This window comes from Rhyacophila brunnea, unplaced genomic scaffold (assembly GCF_057557595.1).
Source record: "Rhyacophila brunnea isolate RB1 unplaced genomic scaffold, BYU_Rbru_1.0 scaffold_23, whole genome shotgun sequence".
Classification (NCBI taxonomy): domain Eukaryota; kingdom Metazoa; phylum Arthropoda; class Insecta; order Trichoptera; family Rhyacophilidae; genus Rhyacophila; species Rhyacophila brunnea.
In genome coordinates this window covers 21769724-21790459 of record NW_028232893.1, presented here as the reverse complement: position 1 = coordinate 21790459, position 20736 = coordinate 21769724, and the positions used below count along the sequence as shown (strand labels likewise).

General features: G+C 37.3%; 1 protein-coding gene across 1 annotated transcript; it reads left to right on the top strand.

The window, feature by feature from the left end:
• The first annotated feature begins 393 nt into the window (after nucleotides 1–393).
• Nucleotides 394–20290, top strand: Nipsnap (protein nipsnap). The gene is made up of 6 exons (XM_085950700.1): nucleotides 394–540; nucleotides 4166–4351; nucleotides 9049–9217; nucleotides 10542–10675; nucleotides 11867–12000; nucleotides 18142–20290. Exons 1-6 carry the CDS (start codon nucleotides 485–487, stop codon nucleotides 18288–18290), a joined length of 828 nt encoding a protein of 275 aa, XP_085806826.1. The 5' UTR covers nucleotides 394–484; the 3' UTR covers nucleotides 18291–20290.
• Nucleotides 20291–20736: the final 446 nt, after the last annotated feature.

Below are 20736 nucleotides of genomic sequence, written 5' to 3'. Positions count from 1 at the left end.
TTTTAGCAGATTATTAATTTGACACATAATCGCAAATTAAATTACTTAATTCATTTGGTATTATAAAAATCATAAAATCTTGTTTTACGTCAAGTATTCAATATCTATCCTTTTCTGACAGTTCATTATTTTTATTCCTCATTAATCATATTTTTGTCATTTTTAAAGCTAGCAATATATTTTAGAGCTTAAAAATATTTTTAAACAGGATATTTAGTTTGTAGTTATACATACCTACCTAGTCACCTTTTAATCTGTTAATTTTCAAAATTATATTTCAGAAAGAGTTAAAATGAAAGGATAATTTTTAGCCAAGTTTGTAAGCACTATACATACCAAAGAGGTTTCAAATAAAATTCCAAAGAGGGCAATACAACCGAGGGTACAAATGATAACCTTCAAAAGTCAAACTGTCAGGAGATAAGGGCAATAATCTTCGCAATCGAATTTATTATTGTTATTTTTTTATCTCACATATCGAAATATGGCTTCTTTGAGCAGGTTTCGTTTCCTCTCAGCCACCCTCCAGCAGCAGGCGAGGTGAGTAATTCCTAGACATACAAATTAATCGGACTGTTAATAATATTTATTTTTGGAACACAGAAAATTTATTTAAAACCTCTCCAATTTACACGCATACGAAAATAGCGAATGTTGACCAATAGCATGTTATGAAATAATGCAGATTCCTTTATCAAATTTTCAGTAAAACAATTTAGCTTGAATCCAATTGGAATCTTATTGTGATGTTTTAACACTTGTTGATATTGGTTATTGATAAACAGATGTTTGTATTGTTTTCAGCCGGTTTTTGCTTACCAGTTGCTAAATTTTACGATATTATGCCGGTTTGCAAACTGGATGTTAGTATTGAGGCAGTACCTACGAAAAAATTAGAAATACCTACATAATTTTATTTAGTAATTAATATACCGACATGTATTTTGACCGCACGCCACTGGTGTGTACAGATATTTTCTATTTTCAATCTAACAATTTGGAAATACTTACAAAGCATTAAAATGTCGTAAGTAAGCGATTTCAAAGTGATTTTTTGACATATTTTTACAAACTACCACTACGAGCCACTTCCCTCGGTCCATTGCCATGTCTCATACCTCCCGACATGAGAGACCTACATTCTGAAATCACTTTTGTATCACCGCTGCAGGGTGAGACAGGGTCAATCACAGCAACGGAACCCTTCAGATTGTGCCACATGTACCAACTGCGCAATGCGTCTCCGATGAGGACGAGAAGAACAATATTTTGTATAAAAAATGCCACAGAACAGATAATAAATAGAATTCTGATAGGCTATGATATACCAATACAGTAAATTTCAGTGGCGCAGGGTGGAGGTAGGCTGTTAAGATTCGCTATAAATAGTGCACACTAAACTTTTTTAGTCATATGTATTTGTTTTTATTGAACTAAGACTAAAATTTACAGATGGTGTTGGTTAGTTTTTAAAAATCAATTAAACCCTGCCTAAACGAAACCATAATAGTTTTGGTCTAATTTGGGTAATACGACAAAATTGTGCACACTTTTTCATTCATAGTTATTTGTTTTCGTTGGATTAAAAATACATATAGCACATATTGTTGTTTATTTTTTTTTAATTCATTAAGCCCTGCCTAAACCAAACTTTAATAAATAAAAAATATTATTCTATTTAAAAAATATTCAAAGTTATGTATGATTTAATTGCATAATTTTAGATATTTTATAGATATACATGTATTTTTTGACTATTATCTATTATGGCTTGGTTTCTCAGGGTTTAATTGAATTTTAAAAACCAACCAACACTATCTGTAAATTGAGGCGCTGAGTCGCTAAACTGGCTCCTGGCGATTTTTTGATAAAATTAGTTTTGAATGTACATATGTGCTATATTGATAGATCTACCAACTTTTCCAGTTGAGAGTTTCAAATTCCTTCCAATTTCGTCAAAAAATCAAAATAAATATTGACGTGAGTCGCCAAGCGCGCTCTTTGAAAAAATAACGAGTCGCTAAATTGTCTCTTCATAACCGGCCAATCAGACGCCGCCATTCAAATGCTGATTTTAAACGTAGTTTAAATTCTCTATACAATCGTGTCAAACTGGTCACGTGTGTACAGTGAAAAAGTCATGATTTTGCTTCGTCTATTTGATTGTTTTTATTAATTAATAATTTATGTTACATTAGTTACTGTAAGGGAATCTCAACCAGAAGAATCAAGGAAGCGTTTGAGAAATCCAGCTGGCTGGAGATGTAATGCGTTACGCCAGGAAAAGTATTTGAAAATGGGCATTCCAAACATTAATTTTTGCTATAGTTGTTTGAATAATCCAGTGGTGTCACATATTAATTTTTAGTTTCGTATGTATATGTTAAGTATGCCGTAAATATTGGATATTAAGCGTGATGTAATTAAGATTTTTAAATAAAAGTTTTTAACATAATTTTAGTTTGTGTCAAAAAATATTATTATTGGGACACTTATTAATTGAACATTTTTGAATCATTTGACGACTTTCTAAGCGAATCCATAATTATGATAAATTAATTAACATAACCGCATTAAAGGTCTTTATATAAATATTTACATATCTATATTAAATGCTGATAACCCGTGTATAGGTTTGGTTGGGCAGTGCGCTACCCTAGTATTAGTTTATGCCATAGACCAAGTCTGATAATTTCAATAAGTCATGGGAAATGACTTACATGTTGATATGATTACTCATAGGATTGCGTTTGGTTTAAAAACACACTTTTTGGGATGTATTTAATTAGTTAAAAGTAGACACATGTTTTGACTTACATCATCAAATTCGTTTTTTGGCTTTACTCCAGCAAACATTGATTAAAATTATTTTTCGTTACCTACTTAATAGTCAAGTACAAGTTACGATAAAAAATTATTTCGAAAAATTTAGTATAATATGGCGATTATCGTTTATTCGAAATAAAATTTTTAGGGACCCCTGTAGTTAACGAGATTATACTGTACTAATATTTTATTTAATCAACTTATTTCCAATCATCCCCAGAAATCACTTATTATTTTATTTTGTATACTTCTGTAATTTCTTGCTTGCTGCTCCTTGATAAACAACGATTCATTATTCTGAAAAAATGCTTTTTTATGTATGTATGTGTGTATGTATACCACTTTAAAAGCTAAATAGATTCAATGTAAAAAAAGACCTACCAGCTAGTAGGTAAGTATGGCTACGAAATATTTATTTAGCAAAATAAATTCTAAAAAACCTATATTTAAATGAAATAAATACGGGCCGTTACTGAGCTGTCATTTCCGGCCGACCATGTTCCCGCAAGTGCCAAATTCGACTCTATTGACATGGAATGTCAAAATGTGAGTAACAAATTTTGCTCCTTGCGACAGCGAATGACCCAAGTCCGCTTTCCGGACAATTAAAATGGATTTATTTGGAATGTTGCCGCATATAAATTGAATTTGAGGTTTTATTTTACTTTTAATATTAACCTAGAAGATACAAACCCTCTTAAATTACACATAAAGTTAACACACTGTCCATAACAGTTTTTCGTGATTTACTCAAAACTCAAAAAACCCTCAGGAGCCACTTTAGCGACTCGGCGCCTCAATTGTAGTCTTATTTCAACGAAAACAAATATCTATGTCTGAAAAAGTTTAATGTGCACTGTTTATGGCGGGTCTTAACAGCCTAGCTTCACCCTTCGCCACTGGTAAATTTTGACGCAGGGTTTTGAATCTGTGAGTATCCTACAAAAATGAACCACGCATTATAGACGTGCAATTGTGTGTAATACACTAATATTAAATGAGTGTCAATGCATAAACCGAGAGCGGTTGTCAGTATTCAACGTATGACGTATTCTTGACACATGTTTAAATTTATCCCGAATTCTTCCTTACTCGAGATCGGTTGCCTGCTTCTCCTTACCTGTTGGGTATTTCAGCTACCATTATTTCTGAGTTCCCTGGAAAATGCGATACATATTATATGGTAAACTCCTGCAAATGTCAATATAACAATGTGAAAGTGTGAAGCAATCATAAGCAAATACGTACTTTGTCAAATTCGCTTTACGTGATAATAATATAAGCAATGTTTCTAGGTATTAAATTTTTGCAACCTTCATCTGATTTATCGATGTTACAGGTTTGTGTCGACGAGTTCCCCTCTGAAGGCTGAAGGAGGGGAAGGATGGCTGTCAAAACTGCTGGTCCGAAGAATAGAGCCGACGAAAGAGTCCCACAGCAGGATGCTGAGTGACAAAGAAGTCATATACGCCCTTCACACTCACAACATTAGAACTGACTCCACAGATAAATACCTAACTAATTAGTATGTCATTTGTTTCTAATTAGAAACTCATAAGATTCATAATAGGAAGTTGGATTATTCCATTCTAAATATTAAATTTCAATTACAAAAAGACTCAAACGTCAAATATATAATGATGCACATCGCGCACTATCGTGCGACGTTACAATAAGCTGCCGCTACGAGAAGAAAATGTGTACTGTCGTTTTTCTTAGTGTTCAAAAAGTTATCTGACTGATGCTCCCATCCCGTAGCACATTTTGAACCTGTAAACGAACATTGTCAGTTAGCAAAATCTGCCGAAATCACCAGAACAACAATGAGGTCACCTCACGCATACCGCACTGCATCGACACCCGCATGATTCAATAAATGATTTTCGGCTCATGTCAAAATCGCTTGTTTTTAGTTTTTAGCGGTTCGCACTATGTATTTTCTATAAGAATGTTATCTATGATCTGCAGGTTGGGTTCTGCTCAAAATATTATCTATGGATGCACTATCGCAAGTAATTTTAATGTACCCACACGTAGAAACTTACAATTAATTGAAATTAGCATGAATAATTAATAATAATTCAAAATATTAATACATTAGAGTTAGCACTTTCCAACATTGAATTTACAGAGATGGTGATCGTTCAAAATATTCTGCAAAATGACAAAACCATAAACTAAATTTGTCGCCGTGACAGTACGTGATGTGCATCATAATGTAGTTGAAGCATTAATGGTTTTTTTGTAATTGACTTGATTAAATTACTTTAACTAATAGAAAAATCTCAGACTGAATGGGATTTGAATATAGGTAGCAGTGGCGAAGGGTGGAGGTACGCTGTTAAGATCCGATATAAATAGTCCACAATAAACTTTGTCAGTCATACGTATTTATTTTCATTGAACTAAGTCTACAGTAATATTCAGATGGTGGTCGTTAGTTTTTTTAAAATTCAACACTGCGTAAACCAAGCCATAATAGATTATAGTCAAAAAATAATCCATAAAATATCTAAAATTATGCCATTAAACCATACATAATTTTGGATATTTTATTGATAGAATAATATTTTTTTCCGACTATGGTTTGGTTAGGCATGGCTTAAGAGCATACATAATTGAAACGGCAAATAATTTTCAACAATAGGTGAGATGAAATTTTGCACTCGTTGTTAATCGGAGAGCGGCAGTCGAGGTGTGAGCACGCCAATTTGTTCTGTGATGGCGTCGGTGGAATATATTCTTATATCGTGTAAAGATGACTAAAAAACGTTATGCATTTACTCAGTGGCGGCCGGTGGTCTTCAGAATAGCATTTTCTGGTAGTGCGCAATGGTTTACCTTCTATACCCAGCATTGGAGCATAGGGCAAGCAAAAGTTCGCGCCACTTCCCTCGGTCTAACGCCAACTCTTGCGCCTCCCGCCATGTCAGACCTGCAGCATGTAGGTCGCTTTTGTAGCACCGCTGCAGGGTGAGGGAGGGCCGGCCATGGCAACGGAACCCTTGTCCTAGCCACGTAAAGGTCGTAAAGCATCTCTTCATTATTACCTTAATCACCGAAGGCTGCCGTGTCAATAAGCTAAAATAATATCTTAGTGTATCATGTACTAATACGTATCTGAAACGTCGACTTCTCAGAAGGTAAATTAAATATGTCTCTGTTTATTTATTCTATTTCTTAAAAAAGTTTTTAAACAGTTAAAATGATTTATTATCAATAAAGAAAAATAAATGTCTCGGTTTATGGCTTTACGCTCGAACAATGAATGCGTCAGCCAAATATGAACCGTTCTAAAAACGGATGACGGACGCTAGGTCACTTTGTTAATAATGAAAAGCAGTAAATGTTTATTTCTTAAATTTCACATTATTATTAATTTAAGTGAAATTATAAAATAAACTAACATTGCGTGGGTAATATTTATATTGTAAATCAGCGTTCCTTCGAACTCAGATTTATTTCTGATGTATTTATATGTCATTAAAAGTATGTTTCTCTTATATTATCGTTCTTATTTATTATTCAGCTACGACCTACTACTCATGTAGTGCTGCTATGTTTTTTTGAATTTTGATTTATTATATTGAATGTATTTGAGTGGTTTAGAAATAAATGCGGGAGTTGGTATTTTCGTAAAAGTTTGGCGATTCATTAAATCTTAAATGTGAAATTGTTAAAAATTAACTCGCTTATATTGTTATAAAACAGAAACTGGCGTTTTTGTTTCTAGAGTCCTAATTTCGTGCGCCGATCATAAAGTGTGTAAAAAATGCTACACAAACGCTACCACAGGAACATTGGAGTACCATTTAAGAAGTATACAATGGCCTCATTGTAATCCTGTGCAAACTGAAAATCCATTTGGATCGCAATCGCTTTACGCACGGAGTATTGTTTATAATACTGCTACATGTTCTACTTCGCGAAGTGAGTGATACACATATGAATAACAATGAAAAGTTGAGTGATGTCTTCAAAAATGCTGCATGTACTCGAAAAAGAAAACATGTCAATGAATATATTATTATTACTAATATAACAATAAACATAACACTAAATGGACGTATGTTGAATGTTTATGACAAATTATGTTCTGTGCGGCACGCGTCAATAGTTCAATCCGCGCGTCGCATAGTTACGATCTTTTTAGACCATGCCTCAGCTGAGGTATAGCCTTAATGAATTTAAAAAAACATGTGTAATATACTGTATTCTTAATTCAACGAATATAAATAAGTATGAATGAAAAAGTGTGCACTATTTTATCGAATCGCCCATAATATACAAAAACTATTATGGTTTGGATTAGGCAAGGCAATTTATTGATTTTTTAAAACGAATCTACAGCATCTGTAAATTGTAGTCTTAGTTCAATAAAAACAAATACAAATGACTGACAAAGCTTAATGTGCACTATTTATGTAGGATCTTAACAACCTACCTCCGCCCTTCGCTACTGATAGGTAGTTGAGGTGTTTTCAATTTCTGTCGATAATGGTAACTAAATTTTCAGTGGTGGAAACATGCGAGGTGATTGCTTCGTTCGGCAGTACCAAAATCTCACAAAGAAGCTTGTTTTTCATGATATGTAATTTCACAAAAATTCTAAAAACATAATCATTGCTATATTTCTAACAGCCAATGGCAGTTTATAGTACAGGTAAGGGGACCTCCAAACCTGTCAGTGCCTCAGGCCTTCATGTACCTGAAACTGCCAATAGTTAAATAGGTAAAACTTGATATTAATATATTAACATAATTTTGAAAGAATTATATTTTGTTTCATTCATAAGATATTTGGGTACTGTTCGGTTATCAGGAATACAGCGGAAAACACATTTTGAAAATTCCCGATATACTGGATTATTTGTTAGTTTGGGTTAGTTTAGGTTAGGTTAGGTTGGGTTTGGTTAGGTTAACCTAACAAATAATCCAGTTTATCGGGTATTTTCAAAATGTGTTTTCCGCTGTATTCCTGATAACCGAACAGTACTGATGTTTGTTATGAAAACAAGTTTCACTAATGTATGCTCATAACACCCTCTCAATAAGGAATGAGTGAATGACTAACAACCAATCCTTCTACCTACATCTGTTCAATCGCATGTTGTGGACAGTACAACAAAGTTATAAAAACACATACTTAATAAAAATTACAATATGCAGGGTGAACAGTTACCATTCCAACCAAGTGAGTTGAACAACCACTATTTTCAGGCTTTAGAAAACAATCTAATTTTAATCAGTCTCTCATAAGTGGACTATGTCGACATCTGAACCAATTAATTTGAATTGCAGCTAATTATTGACAAATTTTTTTATTGTTATTATAAAATATCTTCAGTCTCCAACGAAGCGAAAGATTTTTCTAGGATTATCCTAATATGTATGTTTTTGAATCTTTTTGTTTTGAAGAATCTCAAAGACGGGTTTGAGCTAATCATTCCATCCCTGTTTAGTTAGAGCAGTGATACAGGGAAAAGATCATCGTTGATGTCCGATAACGGATATGATGCAGGAAGAAGAGGAGTGCTGTATTATGTATTATCACATTCATATTTGCGATGTAAGCTATGGAATATATGAATATGTAGTGAATTATTCCCCCTGTAATCTTACACCATTTAGATATATTATGTATCAGTGGCGAAAGGTGGAGGAAGGCGGTTAAGATGCGACATAAATATTGCACACTAATCGTTGTCAGTCAAATGTATTTGTTTTCATTGAACTAATACTATAATGTGTAGATAGTGCTTATTAGTTTTTAAAATTCGATTAAGTCCAAGCCATAGTAGATTATAGTCAAAAAATATTCTTTTAGATATTTCATAGATAGAATAATATTTTTTAACGATAGTGTTTGGTTTAGGCAGGACTTAATTTTAAAAAACTAACTATCAGCATCTGCAATTTGTATTATTAGTTCAATGAAAACAAATAAGTGTGACTGACAACACTGAGTTTAGTGTGCACTATTTATGCTACATCCACCCTTTGATGTTAAATATCTGAATTTATGTACGCGGTACATAGTATCAAGTTGAACACAAAGTAAAATTAAGTAAAGCGAGAGAAACCAGAAGGAAAGTGACGTTAGATGCAGCCAGTGAGTGTCAGTGTTACCAGATAAATTCTGGATAGGAAGTTTTTTCCCCAGTTTCCCACACATATATATTATAGCCTTTTCTAATCTGAGTGTTATCCTGTTGTTTTCAGTAAGAATACGGTGGATATAGTCCATTCGAAGAAGGCAGACTTATGCTGCGAACTGATGGGATCATGGACCGTGTCCGTTGGCGATATGGACCAAGCCCTACACCTTTGGAAGTACACTGGAGGATTTGAAAAGGTCGACGAGAACAAGAAAGATCTTTCAAAAGATGCTGTAAGTAAAAATCAAATGCCATTATTCCTCTCTATTATACGGCATAATTAATGGCAGTACTGCCAACAAATTTTTCAGCTACCTACCGCAGTAGTGTAATTATTGAAATTAACTAACAATACATACCTCAATTATAATGCAAGGCAAACACACATTTTTTTATTTAACTAAATTCGGGTTTAAATCTTTCTTTAATTCGATTAGTTTATAAATCAAGCAACAATTTCATGAAACTTTAAAAACGTTTCCTTGATTTCATATTTTAAAAACATTGATTTCATATTTTTATCTGTTAAGCATTTTTTTTTTATTTTATGAGAAATGTATGTTAGCCACTTGTTCAACCTATTAGGTCAAAACTCTGACTCCAAGCACACATTGAAAAACAATGTGTTTTTCGTATTAATGTATGATTCGAACCTGATACCCACGACCATGGCCCCCACAAGGGGGGGTCTGACAGGGCTCTAGCCTGGGGGCCCGGGCTCAGGAGTGGCCCGGCGAGGCGAGTCCACCAGATAAGTGTGATAAGCACACATCACAAATTTGCTTTAATAGTAAAAAAAGTCGCCTGCTTCCTTCAATGTTATTATTTAAAACAATGTGGTTGTACGGTAAATAAATATAAAAATTTTAATTGTGTATCGATACTCGACAACTGATTCCATAAAGGCATCTAGAAGAAAGAAAAATTCCATGATTCAAATGGATGTATTAAAATATGCAAAAAACATTAAATATACACATTAATTTTACCGCGTATATCATTTTGGAAAACGCTACTGTAGAGCGTCACACTGCCTTTATCCTTAGCGTTAGGTTGGGGGGCCCTCCAAAGATCCTAGCCTGGGGGCCCGGTTCAGCATGTGGGAGCCATGCCCACTACATTATAAGCCTACGCGTCAGCCGCTCGGTCATCATTTATAGTACTACAACCCTTGGTGGATTTCGGCCTCCTTCAAAAACTTCCTACATCCTGGACGATTCAGCACCGACACTCTCCGGTTGTTTTGACTAAGCATTCTTAAATCTCCTATTGCGCAGTTCAGCCATCCCAGTTTCGGTTGTCCTTTATTGTATTAAATAGTTTTATAAACAAGAATTAACTGTATTTGTACTGTCGTCAGTGTGTATTTGCCATTGGTGAATAGTGCTTGAAGATGCCGAAAGGTGATACCCGGGTCGCAAAATATTACTCAAATGGAATAGTACAAATCTCAAATCAATTAGAATTTAAGATATTATAATAATGAATTATACTCAGCTATCGGTGAGATTTTTGTCTCATGAAATGCGTTATTTAATTTTGACGTTTTTCTTGCAGGATTATGTAAAATTAGAAAGAGAGAGAGGATCTCTCCTGAGATCTCGTCACTTGCAATACTTGCTGGCTTTCAGCTACTGGCCTGGTGCAGAACCGAGAACCGGTGGAAATATCTATGAAATTAGATCATACAGGTTTGAAATCCCATTCATTATTTTTAAAACGAATCTGTTCTCAGGGATTCCATTTAATACTTTGATAAGGTTTGTATATTGTAATTCATGGTCAGTCTCTTTATCTGCGCTCTCCTTCAAGTTTTGAATATTGGCTATCACCTCGGCAAGGACCCATGGCGTAACATTTGTATTAGCTACAAATCATTTCGCATTACAGATTTACCTGTGGCCAACTTCACTCTGCATAAAAAGAAAACTGGATTATTCAAAAAAAAGTGTAGCAATAATGATGTTTTGAGATATCAATTTTTAAACATCTCTCTCGGCGTAACCAATAACATTTCAACGAATTTGGATTGATCAACTTCTCATCAAGCTTCCAAATTGTACTGTAACTGTACATTGAATACATCAAATCACTTTGGATATTGATATATTCCACTTGCGTGAGAATGAATTTAGGTGGACGTTGTTTTATAAATTTACCTCATTTGGTTTACTTCCATGTACTTCTATATATTCTATATTATTATAACCACGTCGTCTGTTTAAATATTTTTTGATAACTCTTTTAATGACTTATTTTTATGTCATGTTAACACTCTAAATTTGTAATTTGTCATGTTCATCATAATATGTAAAATAAATAAATTTTAATGGCAGCCAAATACATTGAATCATTTTGAATATTTAGATGAACAATCACAAAAATCTTGTATGTCATATTATATCAGGGGCCTGCGGTGAATTTTGCTTATGGGTGATGCTACATAATATAGTATCTACTTAGGATTTTATAACCAATTGATTGAATAATATGTACTTGTACATATTTACGTTATATTCATAATACCAAAGCATTTAGAAGCTGTGTACTTAAGTAAAACCTTATAAAATATTACTATAGACTAATAAGATATTTCTGGGGATGCTTCGCATTTACAGCATCTGTGGACCGCACACCACTGTCGTATATATATTACTGAAACATCGACTGTGATAGATAAAAATGACGGTTATAAACAATGCTACCAATTATTCTGCCACAACATAAGGTTCCAGAAATGCTGTAACATTAAAATTTTCTACCTCTCCTTAGTATAGTCCAAACTTCATTGTATATAGCATTGTTTGTGTTGGGGGGGGGTGTTGAAAAAATATATTACAGTCATCCCGGAATTCAAAATGAATTTGTTTGAATTGTTTCAGTTTGAAGCCAGGCACGATGATCGAATGGGGAAATAATTGGGCACGGGCCATCAACTACAGAAGGGACAAGGATGAGGCATTCGCAGGCTATTTCTCGCAGATCGGAAGACTCTACAATGTCCATCACATTTGGTGTAAGTGTTTTTCACCAATCTTACCTTTTCACCACAATATGAAATCTTTATCTCTTGCGCTTTGGTAATTCTGTGGTCTTGTAATATATACCATTATACTTGTGTCCAACCTCTTTGGGTCATATAGTACTGAGATAAAATTCATGTCTAAATAAAACACGGTTCTAGTCGGTTTACAGGAACCCAGCGGCAAACAAATTTTAAAAAAATAGATGATATACTGGATTATTTGTTAGGTTAGGTTTTTATTCTTGAATTCATGAATTTTGCCAAAATCGGCTATGAAAACTGAATTAATGTTCATGTTGAATCAAATAAAATTGGAGAATGTATAGGATATGGTCATCTCTTTCCGATAGAAAGCTCACGGCGAACTGTGCTACGGTGAAATGTTTTACGTACAATTTACATGTAACCATTTTATCAAATGTGAGGGTGGAAGTAGTCCGCAGACAGTGCAATGTGTAGATAGCAGTTAAAACCTAAAAATTACAACATTTTAATAATTCAATATTTTTAATAATCAGCAAAACACTGCCGTGAGAACGGACATATGATCACCTCCCGCCGGCTGAAGAAATGCTTAAGTGCCGGGTGTCAGTTGTCCATCACAGGAATGAACGAGTAAACAGTGCATTCCTGTCATTGTGTCGTGTGAAATCCATTGTTGGACTGATAACGTTTGTACCTTAATCAAATTTCGCAGACAAAATCCCAGGAATCTATCCGCAATGTGGGAACAAAACAATAAATTTACCCACGCTGTGGATAGCATTTTCTTTGTCTACTTTCAATATAAAAACAGACGTGGCAATCCAACAAGGACTCAGTACCTTAAATTCGCTCGTCTTAATAACACGCCGCTCGCTTCAACGTTAAAATAACTTTTATCACAAACACTATCGTCGTAATCTAATTTATAAACTTTGTATTATTCAAGCTGTAAATTGAATCTGTAATTTGTGTTAAGGGATAATAAATTTGGGGAATTACTTTTATACGCATCAAAACCTTCTGATTTTATTCATCACCTACCCCTCATCACACCATCCCTTGCCAAAGTGGTGACCCCGCGAAAAAATAAACCGACTTTACGTCATCCCTTGTAACAGTGGTGACCCGTAAAGTAAAATTCAATTCATTCATTTTCATTTTACAGACTTCGTTTAATTTTTTATTAACTACTATTTTACTGTGTTTGTGAGAGAATTATTTTTTCGTTGGAGCTCGTTTTCCCGCGCAGTTTTCAACATCCGTTTTCCCGCGTTAATTTTCTTAAATTCACTTGCCTTGTCAAGATGCCCAATGGACAGTTCTCCAGCGGGTATGGCAGCAATGCCGGAGGAGAAACGACAACACCAGCACCAGCCCAGCAGACCACACCTCAGATCAGCCGCGTGGCAGTGAGGATCCCACCATTCTGTCCAGAAGACCCGGAAATGTGGTTCTGCATGGTGGAGCGAAGCTTCGAAGCAGCTGGCGTCACGACTGACGCGACCAAATTTGGATACATCCTGGGAGCTTTGGAATCTCGTTACGCTTCAGAGGTTCGAGACATCATCCTTAACCCACCTCGTGAAGGAGCCTACGAGCACCTCAGGACGGAGCTGACGAGAAGGCTGAGCTCTACCCAGGAGCAGAAGACCAGACGACTACTGGAGCACGAGGAAGTTGGTGATCGCAAACCATCACAGTTCTTGCGCCACCTACGTTCTCTCGCAGGAGCAGCCGTTACTGATGACATCCTACGCACGCTTTGGATGGGTCGCTTACCACATACCATGCAGTTGGTACTGGCGACACAGAAGGACGCGGATCTCAACAAGGTTGCAGACTTAGCTGACGCCATGGCAGATTCCACATCAAAGGCATCCATTGCTGAAACCACGATGGAAGACCTGTGCGGTATCAGCAAGCTGGTGATCACCTTGCGGGAGGAAATCTCAACTCTTCGCGAGGAGCTCTCCAAAGAGCTCGCAAGAGGAAACCGACCATCAAGGCCACGTCACCAGTCACGATCAGCCAGCCAAAGGAGGAACCATTCCCGACCGCGAGACCAAAGCCACAGCAAACCTGGCATGTGTTGGTATCATCGTAGATTCGGCCAAGATGCGGAGAAGTGCGTCACACCATGCACCTTCAACAAGGGAAACGCCACGGGCAGTCGCTAAGCGCGGCCAGCGATTACAGCCCTACCTCCAGCCGCCTCTTCGTCACCGACCACGCCACGAAAATACAATTCCTTATCGACACCGGAGCGGACCTTTGCGTTTTCCCACGCACGAAAGTACAGGGGCGCCGACCAAAATCACAGTACGAACTTTCAGCAGCAAACGGATCTGTCATTGCTACGTATGGCAGTATCTCACTGACGCTGAATTTGGGGTTACGAAGAGAATTCACCTGGAAATTCGTGATTGCAGATGTCACCAAGCCCATTATTGGTGTTGACTTCCTAATCCATTTCGGATTATTAGTCGATGTCAAGAATCGCAGACTGTTGGATCAGACGACTCAACTTACAACCTCTGGACGCCACAGCAGCACTGAGATAGCAACTGTCAAAACTGTCGCAGGTAAATCCCTTTATCATGGATTACTGCAGCAGTTTCCGGATCTCACGCGCCCAGATGGAGCTGGTAGAGAAGTCATCCACAACACGAGACATCACATACGAACCACCGAAGGACCTTCTGTAGCTCAACGTCCTAGACGCCTAGCTCCCGACAAACTTCACATCGCCAAAAAGGAATTCGAAACCATGACCAGACTTGGAATAGCACGACCATCTGAAAGTTCTTGGGCGTCACCCCTTCACCTGGTGCCCAAATCTGAAGATCAATGGAGGCCATGTGGTGATTACCGCGGATTAAACGCTCGAACCGTACCTGACAGGTACCCCGTGCGTCATATCCAAGACTTCACACAAACATTGCGTGATAGGAAAGTTTTCTCCACGATCGACCTGGTGAGAGCATACAACCAAATCCCAGTGGCTGGAGAGGACATTCCGAAGACTGCCATCACAACACCCTTTGGATTATTCGAGTTTCCATTTATGTCGTTCGGCTTGAGGAATGCGGCCCAGACTTTTCAGCGCTTCATTGACGAGGTTTTGCAGGGTCTGGACTTCTGCTACGCCTACATAGACGACATCCTGGTAGCCTCCACAACAGAACAAGAGCATCTTCAACACCTGGAAATTTTGTTCAAACGCCTACAGGAGTACGGCCTGGTTGTCAACTCCACGAAGTGCCACTTCGGAGTAGAGGAAGTTAAATTCCTTGGCTACCTGGTTTCCAGCACCGGAACTCGACCACTTCCAGATCGTGTCAGCGCTATTCGCGAATACACCCGCCCAGACACTCAAAAAGGACTACGACGGTTCTTGGGAATTTTGAATTTCTATAGGAGATTCGTCCCCAAGGCCGCAGAAACGCAAGCTCCACTGAACTCACTCCTGCAAGGAAAAACTTCCAAGAAAGAACCTATCATCTGGACACCAGAAGCAATCAAGGCCTTCGAGGAATGCAAGAAGAGTTTGGCGGAAGCAACGCTATTGAAACATCCGAAAAGTGAGGGGACTCACTTAGCGATAATTAGTGACGCATCCGATACTTCCGTTGGCGCAGCACTTCAACAACGAGTTGACGATCAATGGGAACCGCTGGCATTCTTTTCAAAGAAGCTAAGTCCAGCGATTTGTTTGGCCGTCGATTAAAACGGATTGTCGAAATTGGGCCCGCAACTGTCTTCAATGCCAGAAGAACAAGATCACACGTCACATATCAGCACCACTCGGAAACTTTGCACCTTCAGGACGATTTGAGCATGTCCACATCGACATCGTCATCCTTCCTATGTCTGAAGGCTGCAGATATTGCCTCACCTGCGTTGACAGATTCACGCGGTGGCCGGAAGCATTTCCGATTAAAGACCAAGAAGCGGAAACGATCGCCCGTACATTCTACAATGGTTGGATCGCCCGTTTTGGAACGCCTTTGAGAGTGACAACGGATCAAGGCAAACAATTTGAGTCGAACCTTTTCAGACAATTAAATCGTCTGACTGGTACGGCGAGGATTCACACGACAGCATATCACCCAGCCGCAAACGGTATGGTCGAAAGACTGCATCGTCAATTAAAAGCCGCTATAAAATGCCACGAGAATGAGAGATGGACTGAAACATTGCCGACAGTGTTAATGGGAATCAGAGCAGCTTGGAGAGAAGATTTAAAGACGACAGCAGCTGAGCTTGTGTACGGCGAACCCTTACGCCTACCAGGGGAATTTTTGTGCCATCAAACCAGCACAAACCAAGACCCAAGCAACTACGTCACGATCCCAAAAAAACATTTCCAACAACTGCAACCTGTAAAAAGCCAGCAACACGGCGAAAAACGCGTTTTCATTTTCAAAGACCTTAACAAATCGACACATGTCTTCTTACGCGATGATACAGTCAAAACTCCGCTAAGATCTCCATTTACCGGACCATATGAGGTCATCACGCGCAATACGCGAACATATGTCATTTGCAAGAGAGGAAAAAACGTCACCGTTTCCATCGACCGTTTAAAACCAGCGTACATTCTCAAGGAAAATAAAACAATGGAACAGCCTGAGAAAAATCCTGACACCGTGGGAGCTCGTGTTACCCGATACGGCAGACGTGTCCATTTTCCAGACCGTCTCTAGGTCAATAGGACAAATATCGGTCAACAACATCAGGCACGAGCCGAACAATGCAATCGGGGTCGTGTTTCAAAACAGCACGCGGAGTTTCCGATTTCAAAACAGCAACGTTAGCGATAGCAAGAACACACATCGACCTAGAATGTAGGTCAGTGGTGTACGCAATATTTAAAATGCAGGCATAAACAATTTATTCACAATAAATGCGGATAACTCAACTGGATTATTCAGTATTTTACCATCATCATCACCAAGAGACACCAGCATACGAAAATGGGTGCACAACAGACAAAGGAAGAGATCATCGTCGCACAGACTGCGTCGGGCGGAGCAATTGTCAACGACACGTCGACAGGCCAACTGTCGTGGGCAACGCTTGCCTTGATTATCGTCATCATTGCCGCAGTTTCCAGCTACCTGCTATGGACAAATTGCAAAAAGCACATCACCAAGAGAGTCATCAAGGACATGAGAGCAGACGTCCCGGGATGCAGACCACCGCAGCATCCACCAAGACAGATCTGATTGGACCTTCAAGCGACCACCTCTACCTACTTTCATCGCGATTTGCGTGCCGCATTTCGCTGGAAGGGGGGTATGAGGGTGGAAGTAGTCTGCAGACAGTGCAATGTGTAGATAGCAGTTAAAACCTAAAAATTACAACATTTTAATAATTCAATATTTTTAATAATCAGCAAAACACTGCCGTGAGAACGGACATATGATCACCTCCCGCCGGCTGAAGAAATGCTTAAGTGCCGGGTGTCAGTTGTCCATCACAGGAATGAACGAGTAAACAGTGCATTCCTGTCATTGTGTCGTGTGAAATCCATTGTTGGACTGATAACGTTTGTACCTTAATCAAATTTCGCAGACAAAATCCCAGGAATCTATCCGCAATGTGGGAACAAAACAATAAATTTACCCACGCTGTGGATAGCATTTTCTTTGTCTACTTTCAATATAAAAACAGACGTGGCAATCCAACAAGGACTCAGTACCTTAAATTCGCTCGTCTTAATAACACGCCGCTCGCTTCAACGTTAAAATAACTTTTATCACAAACACTATCGTCGTAATCTAATTTATAAACTTTGTATTATTCAAGCTGTAAATTGAATCTGTAATTTGTGTTAAGGGATAATAAATTTGGGGAATTACTTTTATACGCATCAAAACCTTCTGATTTTATTCATCACCTACCCCTCATCACACCATCCCTTGCCAAAAATGTGTTTGATCCAGACAATGGACCCGATAGTTCGGCGATTGACTTACAACCATTTCTTATATAAATGTATATTAATAATATAACCTCCGCTTAACATGATACTCAAATTTGGTTACCTATGGATTGGTTGCATTTGGATCTTTTGAATACAGCAGCACATTAGTAAAAAAAACTTAAATGCCACAATATTTATACTGATTTTTTTAATTTCAGGTTATAAAGACTTACAAACTAGGAAAGAGACTCGCGAAAACACATGGAGGTCTCCTGGATGGGACGAGTGTGTCGCTTACACTGTTCCCCTCATCAGGGAAATGCACTGCCGGATCCTCGAGCCGACCTCTTTCTCCCCCACTCAGTAAACAGTCACCTCTGTTCACGGTGTCGTTATCATCTGGTGTGGCAGGCCCCCTTACTGTCGTAAAAAGTCCACTATATGTATATTTTTTCAATTTGTCTCGAATACAGTCATGGATTGTAGAATTTTATTAAATTAGCATTGATTTCGACTGTGTTACGCAATTATTAATCGACCCTATGATGTCGATGAGATAGTGCACATATGTTGTATTTCTAGTTTTTACCAAAACGAGTTATTATCAAAGAACTTTGACTCTATATAGAAGAAGTCTTATACGCATTCCGTATAAGAATAAAAGCAATTTGATTGTACGTAATAAATTCTTTATATTTCTTATTGTATTAGCAGCCCCAAAAAAAAAATGGCGGCTCGTGTTCTGGTTTGAAGTCTGTTGCTTTGTTCTATGATGTATGATCTATGTAAACATTGCTCAGTGTTTTACGTGATTATTCATCTTAAAAATAATGATCATTGTATTGCTTTTGGCTACCTACAATAAAATTGACAAGAGAGTATCTTCCCACACGATTGCTCAATTTTATATTTAAATGTCTGCTTGCTAGAGTGTTCAATCTTCTCACTACCATGACCATGTCCGATCCTAATAAGATCACATGGGCCTCCACAGAGTGGAGGTTTGTATTAACAGATTTGTTTTTACGAGAAATGGATGTCAGCCACTTGCCCAACCGATTAGGTCGATACTCTTGACTAAATACAAATTAAAAAACAATATGTATTTGCCAGACCCAAGATTCGAACCTGGGACCCACAGCATTATAGACCAACGCTTAAGCCGATCAGCCATTCTGGGGCCTTTACACTACAGAACTACAAAACTACTTGGAATACATGATGTGCCTATTTCGCCTTCGATTTTTTGTACTGGACATACATCTGTGCAACCAACTCATCGATATAGTAGGTATTTAAGAAAAGTGTACAGTAAAACCTCGTTAGTACGAAATCCATGGGACCGAAAACCGAAAAAAAATTCGAATTACGAAATATGAAAGTATGGGGGGAAAATATAAAAATTTTGAATTTTTTGATTTTCGTTAATTTTGTTTCCGATTATAGATGTGCCTACCAAATTGGGTCTCAAAATGTCAGGATTATTTTTGTTATCTTCATAAAATAAGTAATTTTTGATGTTTTAAGAAAAATCTCTCACAATTTTCAATGACTGGCTCATGAAATAGTGTACTTTATTACGATTTATTGAATATTTTTATTTATGCCAGGGACTCTGAAATCATTTCGAAATACGAAATTCGAATTAAATGTATGGTTTTATATGAAAATAATGTTCAAGGGACTTTCGAATTATGACAAATTTCGAATTATCAGTGTTCTTACTAACGAGGTTTTACTGTATTATGAATGCCATATTTTATCACAACCATTGGCTTATAAGACAAATTTAAACAGACAGGCCGTGTTAATTTAAGGTTTCGATTTGAGTGTCAGTCAATTGGGAGCATAATATCACAATGGATATCTCAGAGACTATTATGAATTAAATTACCTAAAAGAATATTTTCATAAAAATCCATAGACTTATTATTATTTTTTTTATTATAAGAAGAAAATAAACTTGTAAATGTGATTTCCTTACGGCCATGAAATTTATAACAATGTACTGTGTAGGTATATTTTTTTAATTTTTATTTTAATGCAGTCATTTTTGTAAATAAATAGTGGTAAAGAATTTCTTAGCGGTTAGACAAGGGTATCGAATATATATTTTAAAACTACCCCCCTCCCCACTCTTGGGTTTTGCATAATATTCTATTTTGCATTTAATAACAAATATATTTTTTAATCGAGTTTATAATTATGCAAAATATATATTGTAAGGAATAAAACAATCAATCAACGGTTGCGTTTCTTGACTTTGTATTTACAAGACTTTAAATTCTATTTTTGTATATACCTAGTTTACTTCTAATTATTATAAATAACGCATTTTGATTCAATAAACAATCTTTGAAGCTGATATCTCATGGCTTTTATTTCACAATGGGGTTCCTTAAACCAGTGGACCCCAACCTCCGGTCCGTGGATCAAATCGTACCGGGCAGCCCAAGGAACATTAAATTACTTCCATTTTATTTCTCACGGGTTTGTGCAACTTTCCATGGACGAGAGGTTAACCGGGAGCTGAGAGACGTCACCTAAAGCCGCACCAATACCGCGGATGCACAAAATATCGTGATATCATATAGGTGACGAATCTAGCATGTCTGTGCAAGAAGATCAACTGCTGGAGATTGCAAATGACGGCAGCCTTAAAACTACGTTGAGACAACAACTCTGCCGGTGTTCTGGATTAAAGTCATGGCGGAATACCCTGAGATTGCCACCATAGCACTATTGCCATTTCCGACATCCTATCTGTGTGAAGCGGGGTTTTCTGCAATGACAGCAACCAAAACAAAACAACG